Below are 16,768 nucleotides of genomic sequence, written 5' to 3'. Positions count from 1 at the left end.
ATTTTATCTAACAATCCAAACAAAATTGCTAAGTTACCTAAAATCTACAAATCTACAAAGATGCTCAAACACGCAGAAAATCCATTCACAATCCTCCACTGCTTAACAGATTTCTATGGAAACCTCAAACCCGCTTTTCGAAGTGGAGTAGTTAAGAGGCAAAGTAATTTTTTGTTTTTTTTTTTTTGTTATTGCTTTAGCAATATTCAACACGACGTCGAGATATCTCGATTGAAGGAATAGAATAAGCCGGTATAATTGAAAATGAAGGATGATCTAGTAGCAATATCAAATGAAAGAACTGCAGCAGGTAGTGCCTCATGATCAATTCTTTTTTTGTTAAACTCTGCCAAACAAATCACTGATACTTAAATCATTAAATTCCCTTTCGTTTGAAGAATTCGCACAAAAGAACACAATCGTAACGGCGAAAGTGGTAGCGCCCTGAATCTTACCTTGCCATGCGGTAAGGGATGGTGCCCAGGATCCGTTCCATCATGGCCAGATGTTCGCGATTGTCGTGCGTTGGGAAGAGCGTTACGCCCTGGTACAGCTCGAACATGATGCAGCTAAAAGCAGCGGAGGAGAGAGACAAAACAAGCCATCAGTTTCCACCATCCGGCGAATGCATCCTCGTCCATCGCAAAACACTTACCCGATCGACCAAACGTCACAGGGCTGTGACCAGCCGAGCTCGAGGATCACTTCCGGTGCGCGATAGTGCCGGGTGGAGACGATGGTGCTGTGGTGCTCGTCGTCAAACGTGGCGCTGCCAAAATCGATCAGTCGAATATCGGTACAGTTGACGCGGCGCACTTCACGGTTCTGTTACGGAGGCGAAAGAGCGAATGTTAATAATAATAATAATAAAATATGCGAGACCATACGGTCCGTACCTTGCGTGGGACCGTCGTGGTGGTGTACTCCGAGTCGACGAACAGTATGTTTTCCGGCTTCAGGTCCGTGTGCGTGAGGCGGCTCTCGTGCAGGAACTTGACGGCGTAGCAGAGCTGGTAGGAGATGTGCCGTACGTGCTCGATCGGATATGGCTCGTAGTTGTTGTCTTTCTGCAGAGTACCAGAAGGTAACATGGAACACGCATTATTAAACTGCACGGTAACAAAAACGGTGCACTGCTCGCTGCACTTACCAGGAAGTCGAAAACACTCAGCCCAAGCATCTCGAAAGCGATACACGTATGGCCGTGGTAGTCGAACCAGTCTAGCATTTTCACGCACAAGCTGCAACACAAGCAGAAAGGGGGGATTTGAAGAAAATGGTTTTATAATTGCGCCAACTGGCAAGACGGCAACGGCGAACTACTTACTGCTCCAGGTTGGGATCGAGCTGCATGATCTTTTCCAGCGCACCAATTTCCAGCTCGGCCGCGTCACGATACTTCTCCACGTTCTTGATGATCTTCAGCGCCATGACGTGGTTGCTGCGTGAATCGAAAAGGGAGAAAACCGCACATTCGCGTAATTAGGGCCACGGTGGCGCTAGCGAAACCAATGCACACTTACCGCTCCAAGTCCTTCACCTTGACGACGCGTCCAAACGTACCCTCGCCGAGGGTGGCAAGTATTTTATCTGCAAAGGCGAAACAACAAATATTAATCTTTATTTCATCTCGGGCAGCGTCAATCTGGCTGTTACGCACATCTGTTATGCAGGATATCACCGATCTGGTAGATCAGATGGCCATCGGCATCGTCCCGGATGAATGGTTGTTTCTGGTCGGTCGGAATGTTGCGGGAAGGAAGCAAAATATAATTAGCAATCGATATTAGGGGGAGAGTATGGGCGAGTGCAACGGACAGCACACACTCAAAACTGGTTGTAAAAAAATACGGTAATGGCGAAAAACCTCCAAACGATCATTTGCGATTATCAGTGTAACAAATTAAATAGCTAAAAACTCGTTGTAAAAAGAAAACTAAAAAAAGTCACATGCTTTATAATGCTTGGTTTAAGATGCGTTTACTAAAAACAATGATGAACGATTAAGGATGACCGGTAACTCGCATCGATGAGCTGCTCTCGCACCATCATCTCACACGTTTCTTCGATGCACACACAGGCGGTCTTACCAGGTAGCGGGAGCACAGGTACGACACTAGATAACCGATTAGCAAAAGGTTAATCATTGCAGGATCACAAATGCGCACAATTTAAGGGTTAAACGCGCAAATAAAGAAACAAACTGGTGGTAGATACCGGGGCCAACTCGCTCGCTCCCGGTTGACACTTGCAGGTGACGTTTGTCTTCGCGGCATTTCATAGCCTGCTGTGTTGATCACTCGTGGACGAACGTGTTGGCCGCTGGTATATTGGTAATGTGACAGTTCGTGGGTATGAAATTTCATAAACCAAAACCAAAAAAGACAATACTGGGTTTTCCAGGCGATCTCATGGCTGTGAGCCACTTTATTGACGCTTTCTTACGTGAAATGAACTTGATATAAAAAGGAATTGAATTTTATAGTACCCTTGTTGGACAAATCCGATTGGAATTTGCAAGGAGCATGTCTATCATTTAAAGTTCACTCCCCTTAAGAACGAGTCAAGGAAGTGTCCTACAACTATGAGAGCCTTTGGAAAACCCTTTAAGTGTTTGTTTTTTATATGAGCTTTCACGCAAACTGCAAACTAGATTTCACCAATGTGGCGTTGGCAGAGAGCAAATACGCGATTTAGGTAAGGTTTAATTAGCTTAGGCTTTCCTGTTAGGTTACACAAACACTCATAGATGCACACACACTCCGGAGTGGTTTCGGATGTTCGGTAACGCCTCACTAGGATGGAGAGGATTAGGGCATGCAATCGTTGGGAATTTGAATGTCTCATCATGCAGCAGAAACATGCAAGGACGACGCCAAACGTTGTGTGTGTGCGTGTTTGTATAATGGTTTATATAATGGTTTGATTGTATGCGCGTGGGTGTGGGAGTAATCCTTACAAAGGTGGACAGCGCTTTGGGGATGCGCGATCGGGGACCGCGCAGCTGGTTCTGCACGAGGCCGGTGCCGCCGGCCGCTAGGGCGGCTGCCGTGCGGCTGTTGTACGCGTGGGCGGCGCCCGTGTTGATCGGCAGGATCGAACCACCGACCGGAGCGGCATGGTGATGGTACGCCCTACCCCCGTACGGTAGCTGCTGGCCGTAGTGGTGGTGCAGCTGGTGCCCGGCCCCGTTCAGCAGATGGGAAGCGACGTTCTGCACGGTGTACGACTTCTGCAGCCCGCCCCCGAGAGCGGTGCCGGTGGTGGCCGTACCGTAAAGTTGCTGTTGCAGTTGCTGCTGCTGGTGCTGCTGGTGCTGCTGGTGCTGTTGCTGGTAGTACATGCGCACGTGGGAAGAGGAGGTCCGCTGCCGCTGGTACGCCGTGCCGGACTGGAGCAGCAGCGACGCGACATCGTCCTCGAGCCGGGGCGACCGTTCCGTCGTGCTCGGATTAACGGTGGCGTGCGATCGGCGCTCTCGGCGCGGCTGCTGCGGTGGCTGCTGCTGCAGCAGCTGCTGCCTGCCCGGATCGTCCAGCGGGGCGTACTTCTGCAGCAGGCTTTCGATCTCCCGCCGCCTATTTTGGCGCTCCCGCTGCCGCGGATCCTTGCTGTCGGTGGCGTCGGCCGCACCGGACGAGTCGCGGTCGTCGTCGCTCGACAGCGGCACCGTGCAGATGCCGTCCGCGTCGAAGAACCGGCCACCGCCCGCCGTGCTCTTGCGGCGCTCCTTCTTGGTGGTCAAGCTGGACGCGGACGCGGAGAAGGCCGACCCGTCCGCGAGCGACCCGTCGCCGTACGGCTGGCCGTACTGGTGGGCCTGGTGCGAGTGCAGCAGATGGCCCATGTCGGTCGTGTCGCTGCGCTTGTACGGTTTGATCGTGCGGCGCGACTTGCCGCCGCTGCTTGCCATGCCCGACACCTCCGAGAGCAGCTCGGTCGGATCGTACTTCGACTTGAACACGTTCTCCTTGCCTCCCTCGCCGTGCTGCTGCTGCTGGTGGTGGTGATGGTGCTGATGGTAGCTGCTTTCCTTCGCTCCGAACGTGCGCAGACCGGAGCTACGGTCCGCCGCCCCGTACGTCCGGCCGTTCCGATCGTACAGGCTGTCCACCATCGCGCCGGTGGAGCTCGTGCCGGAGGACAGCTTGGACGAGCGGCTGCTCCCGAGCAGCAGCTGCAGCTTGTACGGCGTGCGCTCCTTCGCGCTCGAGTACGATTTGTCCCGCACGATGCTGGCCGTGGTGGAGCTTTTCATGAGCGGGTTCAGCAGCCGCTGCGTTTGCGGCAGCTGCTGCTGCTGATGGTACGTCGAGCCGGACGGTGGTTCGAGCGTTTTCTCCTTGTCCTCCTGCTCCTTGCGCCGGTGCACCCGGTCGAGGATGTCCGAGTACTTGGACTCAAGGCGCGAGATGGTGCTGCCGGTACCGGCACCACCAGTACTGCTGTTGCCGCTTGCCGCACCGGACGCCTTGCCCGGGACCACCAGTGGCGTCTTGTCCTTGTCCTCGGTTGTGCTTTCGCGCTGCAAATTGGAACGTGGTGGACGGGTTATCTCGCAGTGCTTGAGAGTAACGAGAACCCTGCCGATCCCTCTGCTAGACAAAAGCCCTGCTGGGAGATGATATCTGCGCCTCGAGTTCTTAATGCTCTTTCACCTTATCTCTCCCTGATGATAAAACCCTCGTTGGTCTCTCTGATCCTATATCAGCTATATGTAGCACTCGTAAAAAGGACCCTATTCTGAGAGACTACAATCTTGACTCTGGTGTACGCTCACGTAACAAAGAAATTAGGACTTAGGTACTATTCCTGACACGTCACTCCCTTTTCGTCAACAGGGTACGTAAGAGCCTGTCATCGATAAAGCATATCTGCAGCTTGGTTCCATTCATCGTATGACATCTGATTTGAATGACCCTTTCTGTCTAAAACTACTGCTCGGCGCCAATAGGTCGCCGCGCCATACTTATATTCAATGTTGTAACATGGTCTCCGCAAAGTTGTTAGTCCACACGTATTGAGCGTATTCAGAAAAAGTGCACAAGAATAGCTATACGGACCTTAAGCTGAAACATGAACCAGCCTCCAACATATGAGACTAGACGGCTTCTTCTGGACCTGCTGTCCTTAGAAAGGCGAAGCGAGGCAGCACAAGCAGTTTCGGTAGCCAAGAAAGATTTCGATTGCAAAGATTCATGAATCTCCAAAGATTCACGAATCTCCAAAGATTCATGAATCTCGAAAGATTAATATATCTCAAAAGATTCACGAATCTCTAGGGTATCATTGATTTATGAATTTCAAGAGATTCACAAATCTCCAATTCATAGAGTTTGAGCTTTTCATTATTCTTCTTCTTGGCGTAACAGCCTCGGTGGTCATGCCAGCCTATAAAGAATTTCGAGACTTCTTGGCAAGTACCACGCAGTCGGATAGTTTGTTTTGCGACGAGGAGGCGGTCCGGTCGATCCAAGGCTCGAATTCATGACGGGCATATTATTTGGCGGTATCGCGCAAATTTAATATTTTTAAGATGCATAAATCCCTGGAGATGTATCGATTTTAATGGATTTATGAATGTTATAGATTTATGAATATTTGAAGATTAATGAATCCTTGGATTTTAAAGAATTTTTGAAGAGTCGATTCGAGATTTGAATTACTCATCGCTTGGTCTCATAGCTCGGACTTTCACTAATAACAACGATGCATTTGATTTCAACTTATCGCAGAATGTTTTCAGAGTTAGATCCAGGAAACAAGTACCACAAAATCCATATTTTTTTAAACTAATATTTTTGTTACTGGTGCATAAAATTTCCACTACCCATGTACCTTATACAGTCTATAACCATTACTTGAAGTACACATTCATGTAGGATCTTCAAGATCCCGATCGATTGATCGATAATATATCAACTATAAATTACCCTAACCTAATATCTCCCTATTACTCTCTCTCTCTTCCTCTTTTTTCACAGTGTGTGGGTACGACACATCCGATCACTTACTCTGCTGCGTGTGATACTGCTGCTGCCGCTGCTGCTGCTATTACTCGATGCGTGCAGCTGGTGCGTGGAAGCGGTGGACGCCCCGCTGGACGCCGTCGGTGAGTCGAAGCGTTTGCCGAAGGTGCGAAACAGTGGCTTGTAGTACGAGCTCATCGTACTGTTGAAGCTGCTCAGATATGGCGACCGGTGCACCGAGTCGGTAGACGACCCGAGGCTGCCATAGTCGGAGGTGGCCGTCGCGCTGCCGCTTCCGTGCGAAAGGATCGAGCTGGTCGACGCGGATGTCGTGAGCTCGTTGAAGCCACTAGCGGTGTTTGCAGCGAGGTTAACAGAATTAAGAGAAAAGGTGTAAGTGAGAGAGACGGAGATGGAGATTTCAAACGGAGGCGAACGGTGGTGGTGGTGTTGGCGGTGCTATCGTTGCTTCTAAGATGTTGGGTTGAGTTTTTGAGTCCTCGTTCCTGTTCCTATTCAGAGATGTCGTGAGATTCGACATTCAACCTCAAACCTTCAATACTTGGAAGTGCCTCAATGAATGCATGTGCCTCATAAAACTCATTTCCGAACAGTATAAACAACCATGGCCCACACAGACGGTGTTTGTGGGCGGTCCTTTGTTATGCTTTTGCTGCCAGAGCACGGATACCCCGGAAAACCTCCGGCCCCGAAGGTAGTAAATACAAGGCGACTGCAGAATACCGCAAGCGCATACACAATTCACGCAATTTGCAACACACTGACCCCCACCTCCCCCTTTCCTCTGCCTCTGCCCTTGCTGTGGCTTGGCGTAATACCCACCGTGCACTGCTGTTGCGGTCGGGCAATGAAAATACCGAAATTACACTTCCTTGCTGGCGCGAATTCTTCCCCGCCTCAAACATAAACCATGTGCGAGTGCGCAGAAGATGACGACCAACAGGGGGAGATGCGGTAGAGGTCTAGAATAGACTTATTTGTGCGTGTTTATATGTGTGTGTGTGTGTGTGTGTGTGTGGTGTGTGTGTGTGTGTGTGTGTGTGTGTGGTGTGGTGTGTGTGTGTGTGTGTGTGTGTGTGTGTGTGTGTGTGTGTGTGTGTGTGTGTGTATAAATTCGCTTTGTTTCAGTAGTCCACAGTAGCCGAGGCCTCTCGAAGGGTAAATCTCGGACCGCTTATCTGAAAACATACGACTACAGACACGCATGTACACAAAGGCAGAAAGGAGGCCGTGTGTTGTAGTATTTCAATGATTGGGGAGGTTGTTGGTGACGTCGACGGCCGCAAGCCGACGACCGAAAATTGGCCGATTTAAAACTATTAGATAACGCGCAATGTCATTCGGGGAGTTAGAGAGGGGAGTGGAATATACTTCCGGTTTGTTGGGGAGGGATGAGGAATTGGTGAGGTTAAATGTTGATTGTTGGATGTATGCTATGCACTCTCCCAGCCTGTGAACTGCACTGTGAATGTTTCGGAAGACCCCCAAAATACACATACACACACAGAGTAGGTACTACTCAGAGTAGGGACAAGTAGGTCCTTAAATATTCCTGATACTGAGGCTCTGTCCACCTATCCACTGATGATGTAATTAAAGTCTTGCAGTAGGCGCATTTTAGAATTTGCACATCACACGCTCGGATAACTTTCGACTTCACGCAATCCTACAAAACACTCGAACCTAAAGATCACTCGAATGAAGATGGTTGATGTGCTAGACCCCTACACTAATTCCACTATCAGCTGATCGAACCGACTAGCACGGACATCGGAACAACACTTGATCGATCCTGGATGTTCCTCTAGGCAAGGGACGATACCCCGTGCCAGCTTACAGTACCCACGCAACACCAAACACCACCGCCGATCCGATAGTAAGGGAAAATGCACCGCCGTCCATTATTACCGAAACTGCGATCGCTTCTGTTGCGTCGTCTGGCCGTGCTGCGGCTGATGCTGCTGCTGCTCCAACTTCTCGCTCGGATTGCGGCGGAATCGTTGCAGTATGCTGCTGCAACTGTCCGACAACAGCTGGGTGACGCTGGCAGTGTTGCTGCGTATGTAGCGGCGCCGGGTACCGGGGCCGCCCGAGGTGGTCCCGAGGCTGGTCAGCCGCTCGGCCGACAGCCGGGACGACGTCGATGATGCCGAAGCGCCGGTCGAGGACGACGAGGGTGTCACCGTGGTGGTGGTGGTGGTGCTGGCCGCCATGGCCGGTTAGTACAGCAGTAGCACCACGGATTTTGCACACTGCTCACTCTCTCTCGCTCTCACACACACACACTCTTCTATCACACTTCGTCAGAGCGATGCGTTGCGGTCAATGCAGCCCCAGGGCACGAGGGGACGAACGAACAATTCTTCGCACTGTCTCACACACTCACTATTCCTAAACACACACACGCGCGTGCACTTGTTTATCTCGTTCACCACTGTTGTGCGTGTTCTCGGATCAGAAAGGGGAAGCACTTAGGGGGGGCTAGAATGAGGGGGCGAGATCTGCACAATACGGTCGGCTGCCACAACTGCACACACTAAATCACCATCGTGCGTGTCTTTTCTCTCTTGCTATATACACTCTCTGGCGAAGGGAGAAGCGGACAGGGGTGCTATCAAAGCCGAAACCTGCACTATGCGTAAGTTGCGTGTGAAAGCGCGAGCGTGCGCGCTCGTGCGCGCTCACACACGCGCGCGTTAGCCGAGATGGCCGGAAGACGGCAGACAGACCAGCTAATCCAACGCACCGTTGTTTAGTGTGTTGTCGCCACACATAAGGGGGGAAGAGTGCAGAGTGCTTCCTCATACCACTATCCTGAACCCTGCAGCGCATCAATAGTGACGCGTTTCACTTGCTACGCGCGTTACTTGCGCTCTCCGCAGGGCAGCCGAGCCCAATGATCAACAATATCCCAGAAGAATGGATTGTGATAATGGCTGCGGTTGGCGAACTAAACCTACTCTCCAAATCCGTATACGCCACACTGTCCTGCTCACGCTCTCTCACTGTATCAATCTCTCTCTATTTCTCTTTCTGTTTCCCTGTATCTGTAACACTAGCGCGAACGCGCTATTTTGGGGTAGGAAACACACTTGCTCCGCTTGCTATCAGCAGCAATATGTATATATATTTATATTTATACCTCAGCACACTCCTCTCTGCTTCTCTGTTTTTAAATTTCTATACCACACACTCACACGCTGGCACACGCACAGTGTGCCCACCATTTGTGTCACACAGCTGGGCGCGACGCGAACCGAACCCGAGTGTGTGATATGATATACCGAGCTACCGATCTTGACGCACCCGCACTCGCGCGTAACGTGTTCGATCCCGCGTAGCGCAAGTGTTGATGGAAGAAGAAAGAAGCCAATGAACAACAAAAAACACCCACCCTGCCTCCATTCCTCTCCAATCAAACAAACTGACACAGTGGCGGGCACCACTGCAGACAGAATGCAGTTCGTACTCGCTCGCATTGGTGCTGTGGTGGATTTTATTCATCGCGATCGTTTACTCTCTCTCGCTCTCTTCCTCTCTCTCTATATCTCTTTCTTTCTCTTTCTCTATCTTCCTCTCGTTGGTCTGCTTGTAGAGTAGAGCACGTCGTTGTGACATGGCACGTTCAACAATAATTCTCCAGGATGCTGCTTCCCATCCATGTAGACATCCGATCTCCAACAGATCGAGCTCGCTGTCCTGCGCTCTGTGCCGGACTGGACGTTGCTGTCGAACAACTCCTTGGTAGGCCATGAGTTCGATATCCTCATAACATCGCCTTCATCGCCGTCAGGATGCTCGGTACAGGGCAGCAAGCTCTTAGGTTCATCCTTTTCCTACAAACTGCATGCTCAAACACACCGCCAAAGATGGACTGGAACATGCATCGCTCAAACAGAGCGTTTGCATCCTCCACCAGGATGGTCCAAGGCTTGGGTCCATAAAAGACCACAGGGCGATACACGGTCCACCAACATCCGGACTCATTCATCATTCATCGTGTTAATGTATGGTAGACTCATGCTCCCTTTTTCCCCTTTTCCCACACCACCGTACCACCGTGTTGGAAAGGATACGAGTGACGTCTTCAGGGCAACCACTGATGTGGCGTTGTAACATAGACGGTTTGATCACTTCTAGTATATATAGCTCATAAGAGTCAATCCAGATACTCCCAACATTTAAACATGCATTATTGCATACTTAGGAGCACAAGGTTTGCTCCGGAACTAGTCAGATTGGATACAAACGAGTAAAATCTGCATAGAATCTACCGCCCAAAAGATGTTTGATGATATACAGGGCACGGCCTACAGGTACAAATGTTTTGAGAAATTTGAAGGTAATTGAGGAATTTGGTGCAAAATGCATTCCATTCCTTGTCCATCGACCAAATTTGTGGTAGGAGCTCGGAATCGAACCTACCGGATTTCGATTCCATGTTCGGCATCAATTCTGCAGCCGATTCCGAATCTGAAATCGATTCCTATTCCGGAGCGAACTCCTATTCCAGAATTAATTCCCGAATCGGAATCCAACCGGGAATCGCAATTTGCTCCAGAATTGGGAATAGAATTGACTCCGGAATTGGAATTGTCTCGAGAATCTAAATCAGTTCTGGAATTGAAATCAGAAGTTTTGGAGAGCGAAATCAGTCCTAGAATCTCCGAATCTTTTTCCGAATAATTTGAATTATTTGCGGCTACCAATGCAATGTTGGAGCATCATAGCACCCTAACGCCTGTTCTTGTGGAGATACCGAAACCGACTCCGATTTTGGAGTCGATCCTGATTCCGCAGCTAATGCCAGAGCCATTTCCTGAATCGATTCCAGAAAACTTCATTTTTCCATCACTATACCGAATGCCTCATCGTGATGCAAAGAGGACCAAAGCCATCAAAAGATTTTAGTCCTATGCATTACATATCAATTTACATAGATACGAACTACCAATATATAACGAACGAACGAACTACCAATTTTTAAGCTTGAAGTGCAACATTCAGTTGCTATGTGAACGTTGCGTGCATTTTACACTGCGCTAGATTATCTCGAAGGCTCTGAGTGACGTGAGTCACGAAAGGCCCGCGAACAGACGATTGACAGACGTGCCTATGTATAGGGACAGAGTTTTTGGAGTTCTTCCAGGAGTAGTTGTGAGTTGTTTATGTTCATAGTCGAACAATCACCACTATGGGCGAGCGATCCTTGCGATATATTAGTGGAGTTGAAACGATGTAGTAAACCAAAATAATACAAATAGCCAGGCAGTACTATAAGCAAAGCATAGTTAAAGCACGATCGTGTAACATTGACTCCCGTTCATTCCGTTACATGTGATGATACAAATACAATAATACCTTTTCTTTTGCATTTTCTGTTTAGCGTTTGTTCGGTGGACAAATTCACAGCTTGTCGAAACTTGGCTTGAACACGTATGTTCACATATGGGTACGTATATGAAGGCGGCTACAAAATGGAGGCGGAACCGGATAGGGAAGGGATGTATGGTGCTGTGCCTTCGGGGGGTTTGTTTTGTTTTTGTACGTTTTTTTTCTTTTGAAGTCCTAACTCTAAGTACACACACATAAACACACACACACACAACCATGTATATATACTTTTAGAGAATACAAAAACAGGTCGCAAGGCACTGGATGATGGAAAACGATGGAGAGACCCGGGGTCATGTGAGTGTGTGTATGTTTTTTTTTGCGAGTTTATGTGAGCATAAACGATACATGGAAGGAAAGGGAGTATCAGAAAGGGAAGGGAAGAAGAGAAGAGAGATATTGAGACGTTTGGTTGATGTTGTTGCTCATTTTGGTGCTTTGATTTTGCCAGCAGGCGTGCTAATATGCGTATCAAGGGGGTGCATAAGCAGCAGCACACATGAAGCACCAGGCGACTCCATCGACTTTGCATTTCGCTTGTTGGAAAGCTGCCGAGGAACGTGTTGGACTGCCAGATTAGGATGACCGCAGGGAAATAGTAAAAAAAAAAAACAAAAAACAAGCACACACGCATACACGTTCCAGTGATTTCCGATGAAATCTCGGATGATGATGAGAATGAAAACTTCATACAAAGCAAACGTGAAACACACAAGACCTTTATTGTATTATTTATGTTATTTCACATCAATGGCTTAATTTTGCTTTTATTTACATTGTTATCCGAAACGGGATGTATTAGAAAATTTCACAAACAGGAAAATAAATCAAAAAGAAATCCCTTAGTACTAGATTAGCCAAATTTCGCTTCTTCTTTTTCGATTGTACCGTGGACGATGTGCTTCATACAGTGTCTTCATACACTAATAGTTTGAAAATGGTATAGCATTATGAAAAAATAGAATACATATTGTTTAAACTTGAAAGCATGCTTACTTATTTGAAAAACATTTGAAAAAAGGTTAAAAGACCCATTCGACAGTATGACACCGTTCTACTCTCACTAACTCGCTAATTTTAACACACTTATTGCATTATACCCAACTGGGCAATGTATGTTCGCATTATATTTCTAAGCCCGCAAACGTTCACGCTCTCTAATACGCTCTGGAGGTGTGTACTAATACGGATAAAGAGAGGGAGAGAGAGAGAGAGAGAGAGAGAGAGAGAGAGAGAGAGAGAGCACGCGAGATAATATACTGATCTGACCTGGATGTTGCTCACGACTTTTCGATTTCCCTATTTTCATTTCTCGCCCGACGACAACTTAACCCAGGTGCGCTAATTCACGCAGCACAAATAAGTCGCCTGCGTCCTTCAACTCAGCAGAGAGCAAAGAGGTGCTGTTGAAATATTGAAAGCAGATGACATGTTTATGAATCACATGGAAGGGGATGGCAAAAAAAACACTCACGATCATTTAGGACAAGCCAGATGAGCAATATTTTTATAAAAATTGCTTACGATGACATCTCGTTTTTCTTTGACAAAACATATTTTTTCGCGAGCAAGCGACCGAACAGTATGAGCTCATGCTTCAAGGCTGGTGCCATTAGGGCAGGTAATAATGCTCTTTAACAATCCGTATGAATCGCAAAATTCCCTTTGCTGCAAAAATGGAGACATGAAGAACAAAATAGCTCACCCAGCGAAAGAAGATTACTTTCCTTCTAGAACAATTTCTTTTCCTTAGTCCTTCGTACCTCACACCCCCCTGACTTCTTAGCCGTGTTCTTGCTTGGACCTAACCAATGTCGCCACACACAGATACACCTTTTCTACACCCCTCCCCCAATTGAGGGGGTGATTTTTTTTTCTACGCCAGTCTCGTATTTACGCAAACGTGCGCATTAGCGTGCGCAACAACAGCAAAAAAGGAATAAAATAAAAACGGCTTTGCTGCTTCTTGCTGTTGGGTTTAGCTTTCGCCCCCCTCCCCCCTCTGCGAGATGATGGCAGCTAAAAGCCACACCACCACCACCGTCCCCATCCAGCGCTGCGCGCATGCAAAAGGAGGCGCCTGGTTGCTTACGAAGTTAGCAAACCTATTCGCAAGCTCATCACCATCATCAGCTGCCCTCCCCGAACAGTTTTAACTGGTGGCGAGGGATTTAATCACGCGCGAATATAAAAATACTTGCGCAGTGAGGTAAAGAAAAACTACACCTTTTCCCCACACGCAGCATACCGCCGAAGCTGAGCACAGGGGATGTAAATTTCGTTTCTCGAGTGCGAGCGTGAGTGAGAGCGAGCATAAAAGAAGAAAAAAAGAGGTCCTGCTATACGACCACCTTGTCAACTACGGGCAAATATTTCTTTTTCTCAAACTCACATCATCATCTCGGGCAAAAAAAAAAGATAGCCTGTGTGAGTGTGTGTATGTTGGCCACCGCGCATTATGTCACAAACATATGATGCTCGCGGAACGGATCGTTCAATCACCGTTCGGCCAAGCCAAGCAGGTTTGGGTATGGTGGAATGCTGTCACATACACATCGTGATGCTTTTATTTTTAATCCAAGCGAAGCAAATATTGTGATGGAGAAATACACACACACAGACACACACGGCTCGCGATGTCAGGCAGCCTGTGGGAGAGCAGCAACAGCAGCAGCATTTTCCCCGACCACACGAGGTGCGTGGGAAAAAACGCTATAAAAAAAACAACGAGCGGTGGCGGGTGAAGGTGTGGACCGGCCAGTGCCGGGGCTCGCAACACCTTGCGAAAGACAAAACAAGAAGACGCGCGGACGGAAAAGAAAAACGAACAACAACGTTCTAGAATGTTTTCATCTCTCCGCCCAAGCGCGGGACGACACGACACAACGACGTGAGACCCCCGTGAGAGTTGCGCACAAATTTTCGCATCCGATCGCCACCAGCATCAGCGTATATTCCTATGACTATGACGTGTGCTGCATGCACACAAACACACAAACACACACACACACACACACACACACACACACACACACACACACACACACACACACACGTCAGAGAGTAAAAGATTTTTACCCTTTCTACACCTTACTCTACATTTTTTGTGTCTTGTTGCTCCTTCCAAAAGCAATCCGCAAAAGGTTAATCAATGTGTCCGCTGATGTGCGTCATAGCACGAGAAAAGATCAGGGCGTCATGTCTTACAGTTTAGATATATGGGAGCATTAAAGGTCTCCCATCTTTACAAGATCCTGTTTCGCATCATCCCACAGCAGTAATTTCGGGCTCCGTTTAGATACTCGGAGCGTTTGGGAGTTCCCCCAAACTGGGAGTTCTTGATAACGGTCTGGAAATCTCCCCGAGCAGGGCAGTGGGAAAACCGCTCCAACTATAGCCTCTTCCGCATTTTAGCTTATGCACCAACGATGACAGTTGAAGGTTGAAGTCGTCGGCAGTTGATGGAGTGGTGTTTGGGTGCTTGAAGGCGGCTTTCCGTTCTGTCGGAACGGTTTTGGTGCGTCGAGAGTGTGATAGAGGCAAATAAAGAGAGACAGAGCGAGCGATAGAGTGAAAGGAGGAAGGCTGCAGCCAACTACTCCAACATCTTGTTCGCTGGTGGGCAAATGACCACCGGGCAAACGCACGCGCAAATTCACATAGGCACGCCACGGTGCACGGTATAGTACACCTCGCGGGATATTCAGCACTAACTGCCACCTTAACGCTCTCAAGAATTGTTGCGATGGGAACACTCGCAGGTAACAACACGAAAAACCGCACACACTTAGGAACCTCCAGCGTTAACAGCACACGCGATCAAAACCCTGGTACGAAAACACACCACACACTGCTGTGGCGGATGCTGGGTGCGGGTGGCCCACACGATGCTCCGCGGGATCGCTCACGGTGGCTGCTCCACCCGCTCGCACAGTACAGCAAACACACACACACACACGGCGCGCTACACGAACAAACAGCGTGCCCGCTTACGCTGGCGCGGTAAGGAAGACTGGCGTGGCGTTAATGTGCTCTCTTGGGTCTTTACTGTGCGGCTTTCCGTCTCGGACGGAGTGTTTTGGGGGCGATGATAGCTTCGTCCTCTTCTGCTTCTTTCTATCTAATGACAGACATATATGAGTATGTGTGGAGAGGATCTGAGATGAATGATGTGTGTGTGTGTGTTATTTTTTTTATCTCCTCTCCTTCTAGTTTTTCTTACAAACAGCGGGTTTGGGGGTGTTGAGGTGTAGGACACTTGTACTCATCTTTTCAGAGCGGGCACAGGAAGCCCTCAATGCGGCCCGGTGTGCCAGTATCAATGGAGAGAGTGGGCCGAAGGGTCACTACCAAGACCAAGACGGCTACGTAGGTACGTAAATGTAACGCGTATCTTCGGTATACGCGAATCTGTGCATCGTGCATGCAAAGACACATCTCGTATTCTCTCACGACTCTGTTGGATCGCCAACAGATAAAAAAGCAACACATTAATGCACGCTCTTCATGCATAACTCTCTTTCTATCTGTCTCGCTCTCTCTCTGTCTCTCTCTCTCTCAATCTCAAATTGTATCTTGTTGTAATAAGATACAAGTGAAGGACCACCAGCAAAGGATCAGAAGAAGTAACGTACCGAATTTCCCTGCTCTATTTCTCTTGCTTTCGTTATTTATCTCTTCCCGCTTTTCCGATTTTCTATCCTCATTTCTCTCATTAACTCTCTCTCTCTCTCTCTCTCTCTCTCTCTCTCTCTCTCTCTCTCTCTCTCTCTCTCTCTCTCTCTCTGTCTGTCTCTCACTCACTTTGATTCTCTCTTTCCCTCTATCTCTCTTTTCATGTTCGCCTCGCTAGCGCTCATAACCATTGCCTCGACTGCGTCTACAGCGGGTATTCGAGAAGGCACCTATTTATAAACATATTCCACCGATCCGCCCCATCGTCGATCTCGGCCCGAAAGCGTGATCGAACACATCGCACACACGCCGGCGGGGGTCGCTGCTGCTTTGGTAAGCGATACATACATCTCGCTAGAACGAGCTACACACGCAGTGTGTGATCGTGGCTTCAAACCGTTAAAAAAATCTCTCTCTCTCTCTCTCTCTCTCTCTCTCTCTCTCTCCCTCTCTCCCTCCTGTCATATCTTTATCTCTTTCTCTCTCTTTTATCTCTTTCTCTCTCCGTCCTACTGCATACTGAACAGTGCCCGGTTAGGGACACTCTAATTCGTCCTACCTCTAGAATGTTTTTATTGGCGCAAACCCGACACGAACCGTCACACAAATTTTACTGTCGCGGCCGCCCACGACACCTACAGCTGGGCGAGGAGGGACGGCGGGAATGATGTTGGGGCAATCCTCTGAGGAGGATCATTTCAACGCGACAA

General features: G+C 48.6%; 1 protein-coding gene across 9 annotated transcripts in view; it reads right to left on the bottom strand.

Moving 5' to 3' along the window:
* LOC121598920 (serine-rich adhesin for platelets-like) overlaps positions 1-16,768 on the bottom strand; it is an 83,620-nt gene that overhangs the window by 6,610 nt on the left and 60,242 nt on the right. Inside the window, exons 1-11 of one of the 9 annotated variants that reach the window (XM_041926414.1) lie at positions 15,172-15,426; positions 7,899-8,573; positions 6,015-6,318; positions 2,960-4,525; positions 1,661-1,733; positions 1,524-1,590; positions 1,328-1,441; positions 1,151-1,241; positions 897-1,067; positions 656-825; positions 456-569 (exon numbers count right to left, since the gene is read on the bottom strand). In XM_041926414.1, coding sequence (XP_041782348.1) covers positions 456-569; positions 656-825; positions 897-1,067; positions 1,151-1,241; positions 1,328-1,441; positions 1,524-1,590; positions 1,661-1,733; positions 2,960-4,525; positions 6,015-6,318; positions 7,899-8,203 — 2,975 coding nt within the window. In that variant the 5' untranslated portion in view covers positions 8,204-8,573; positions 15,172-15,426. Of the gene's footprint in view, positions 1-455; positions 570-655; positions 826-896; positions 1,068-1,150; positions 1,242-1,327; positions 1,442-1,523; positions 1,591-1,660; positions 1,734-2,959; positions 4,526-6,014; positions 6,319-7,898; positions 8,574-15,171; positions 15,427-16,768 lie in introns of those variants that run through there. The other 8 variants (XM_041926759.1, XM_041926672.1, XM_041926591.1 and 5 more) reach the window with 8 other exon arrangements.

Source organism: Anopheles merus, chromosome X (genome assembly GCF_017562075.2).
Source record: "Anopheles merus strain MAF chromosome X, AmerM5.1, whole genome shotgun sequence".
NCBI classification, from domain to species: Eukaryota; Metazoa; Arthropoda; class Insecta; order Diptera; family Culicidae; genus Anopheles; species Anopheles merus.
The sequence above is the reverse complement of the archived record's forward strand: the minus strand, read 5'-3'. Positions and strand labels throughout refer to the sequence as shown.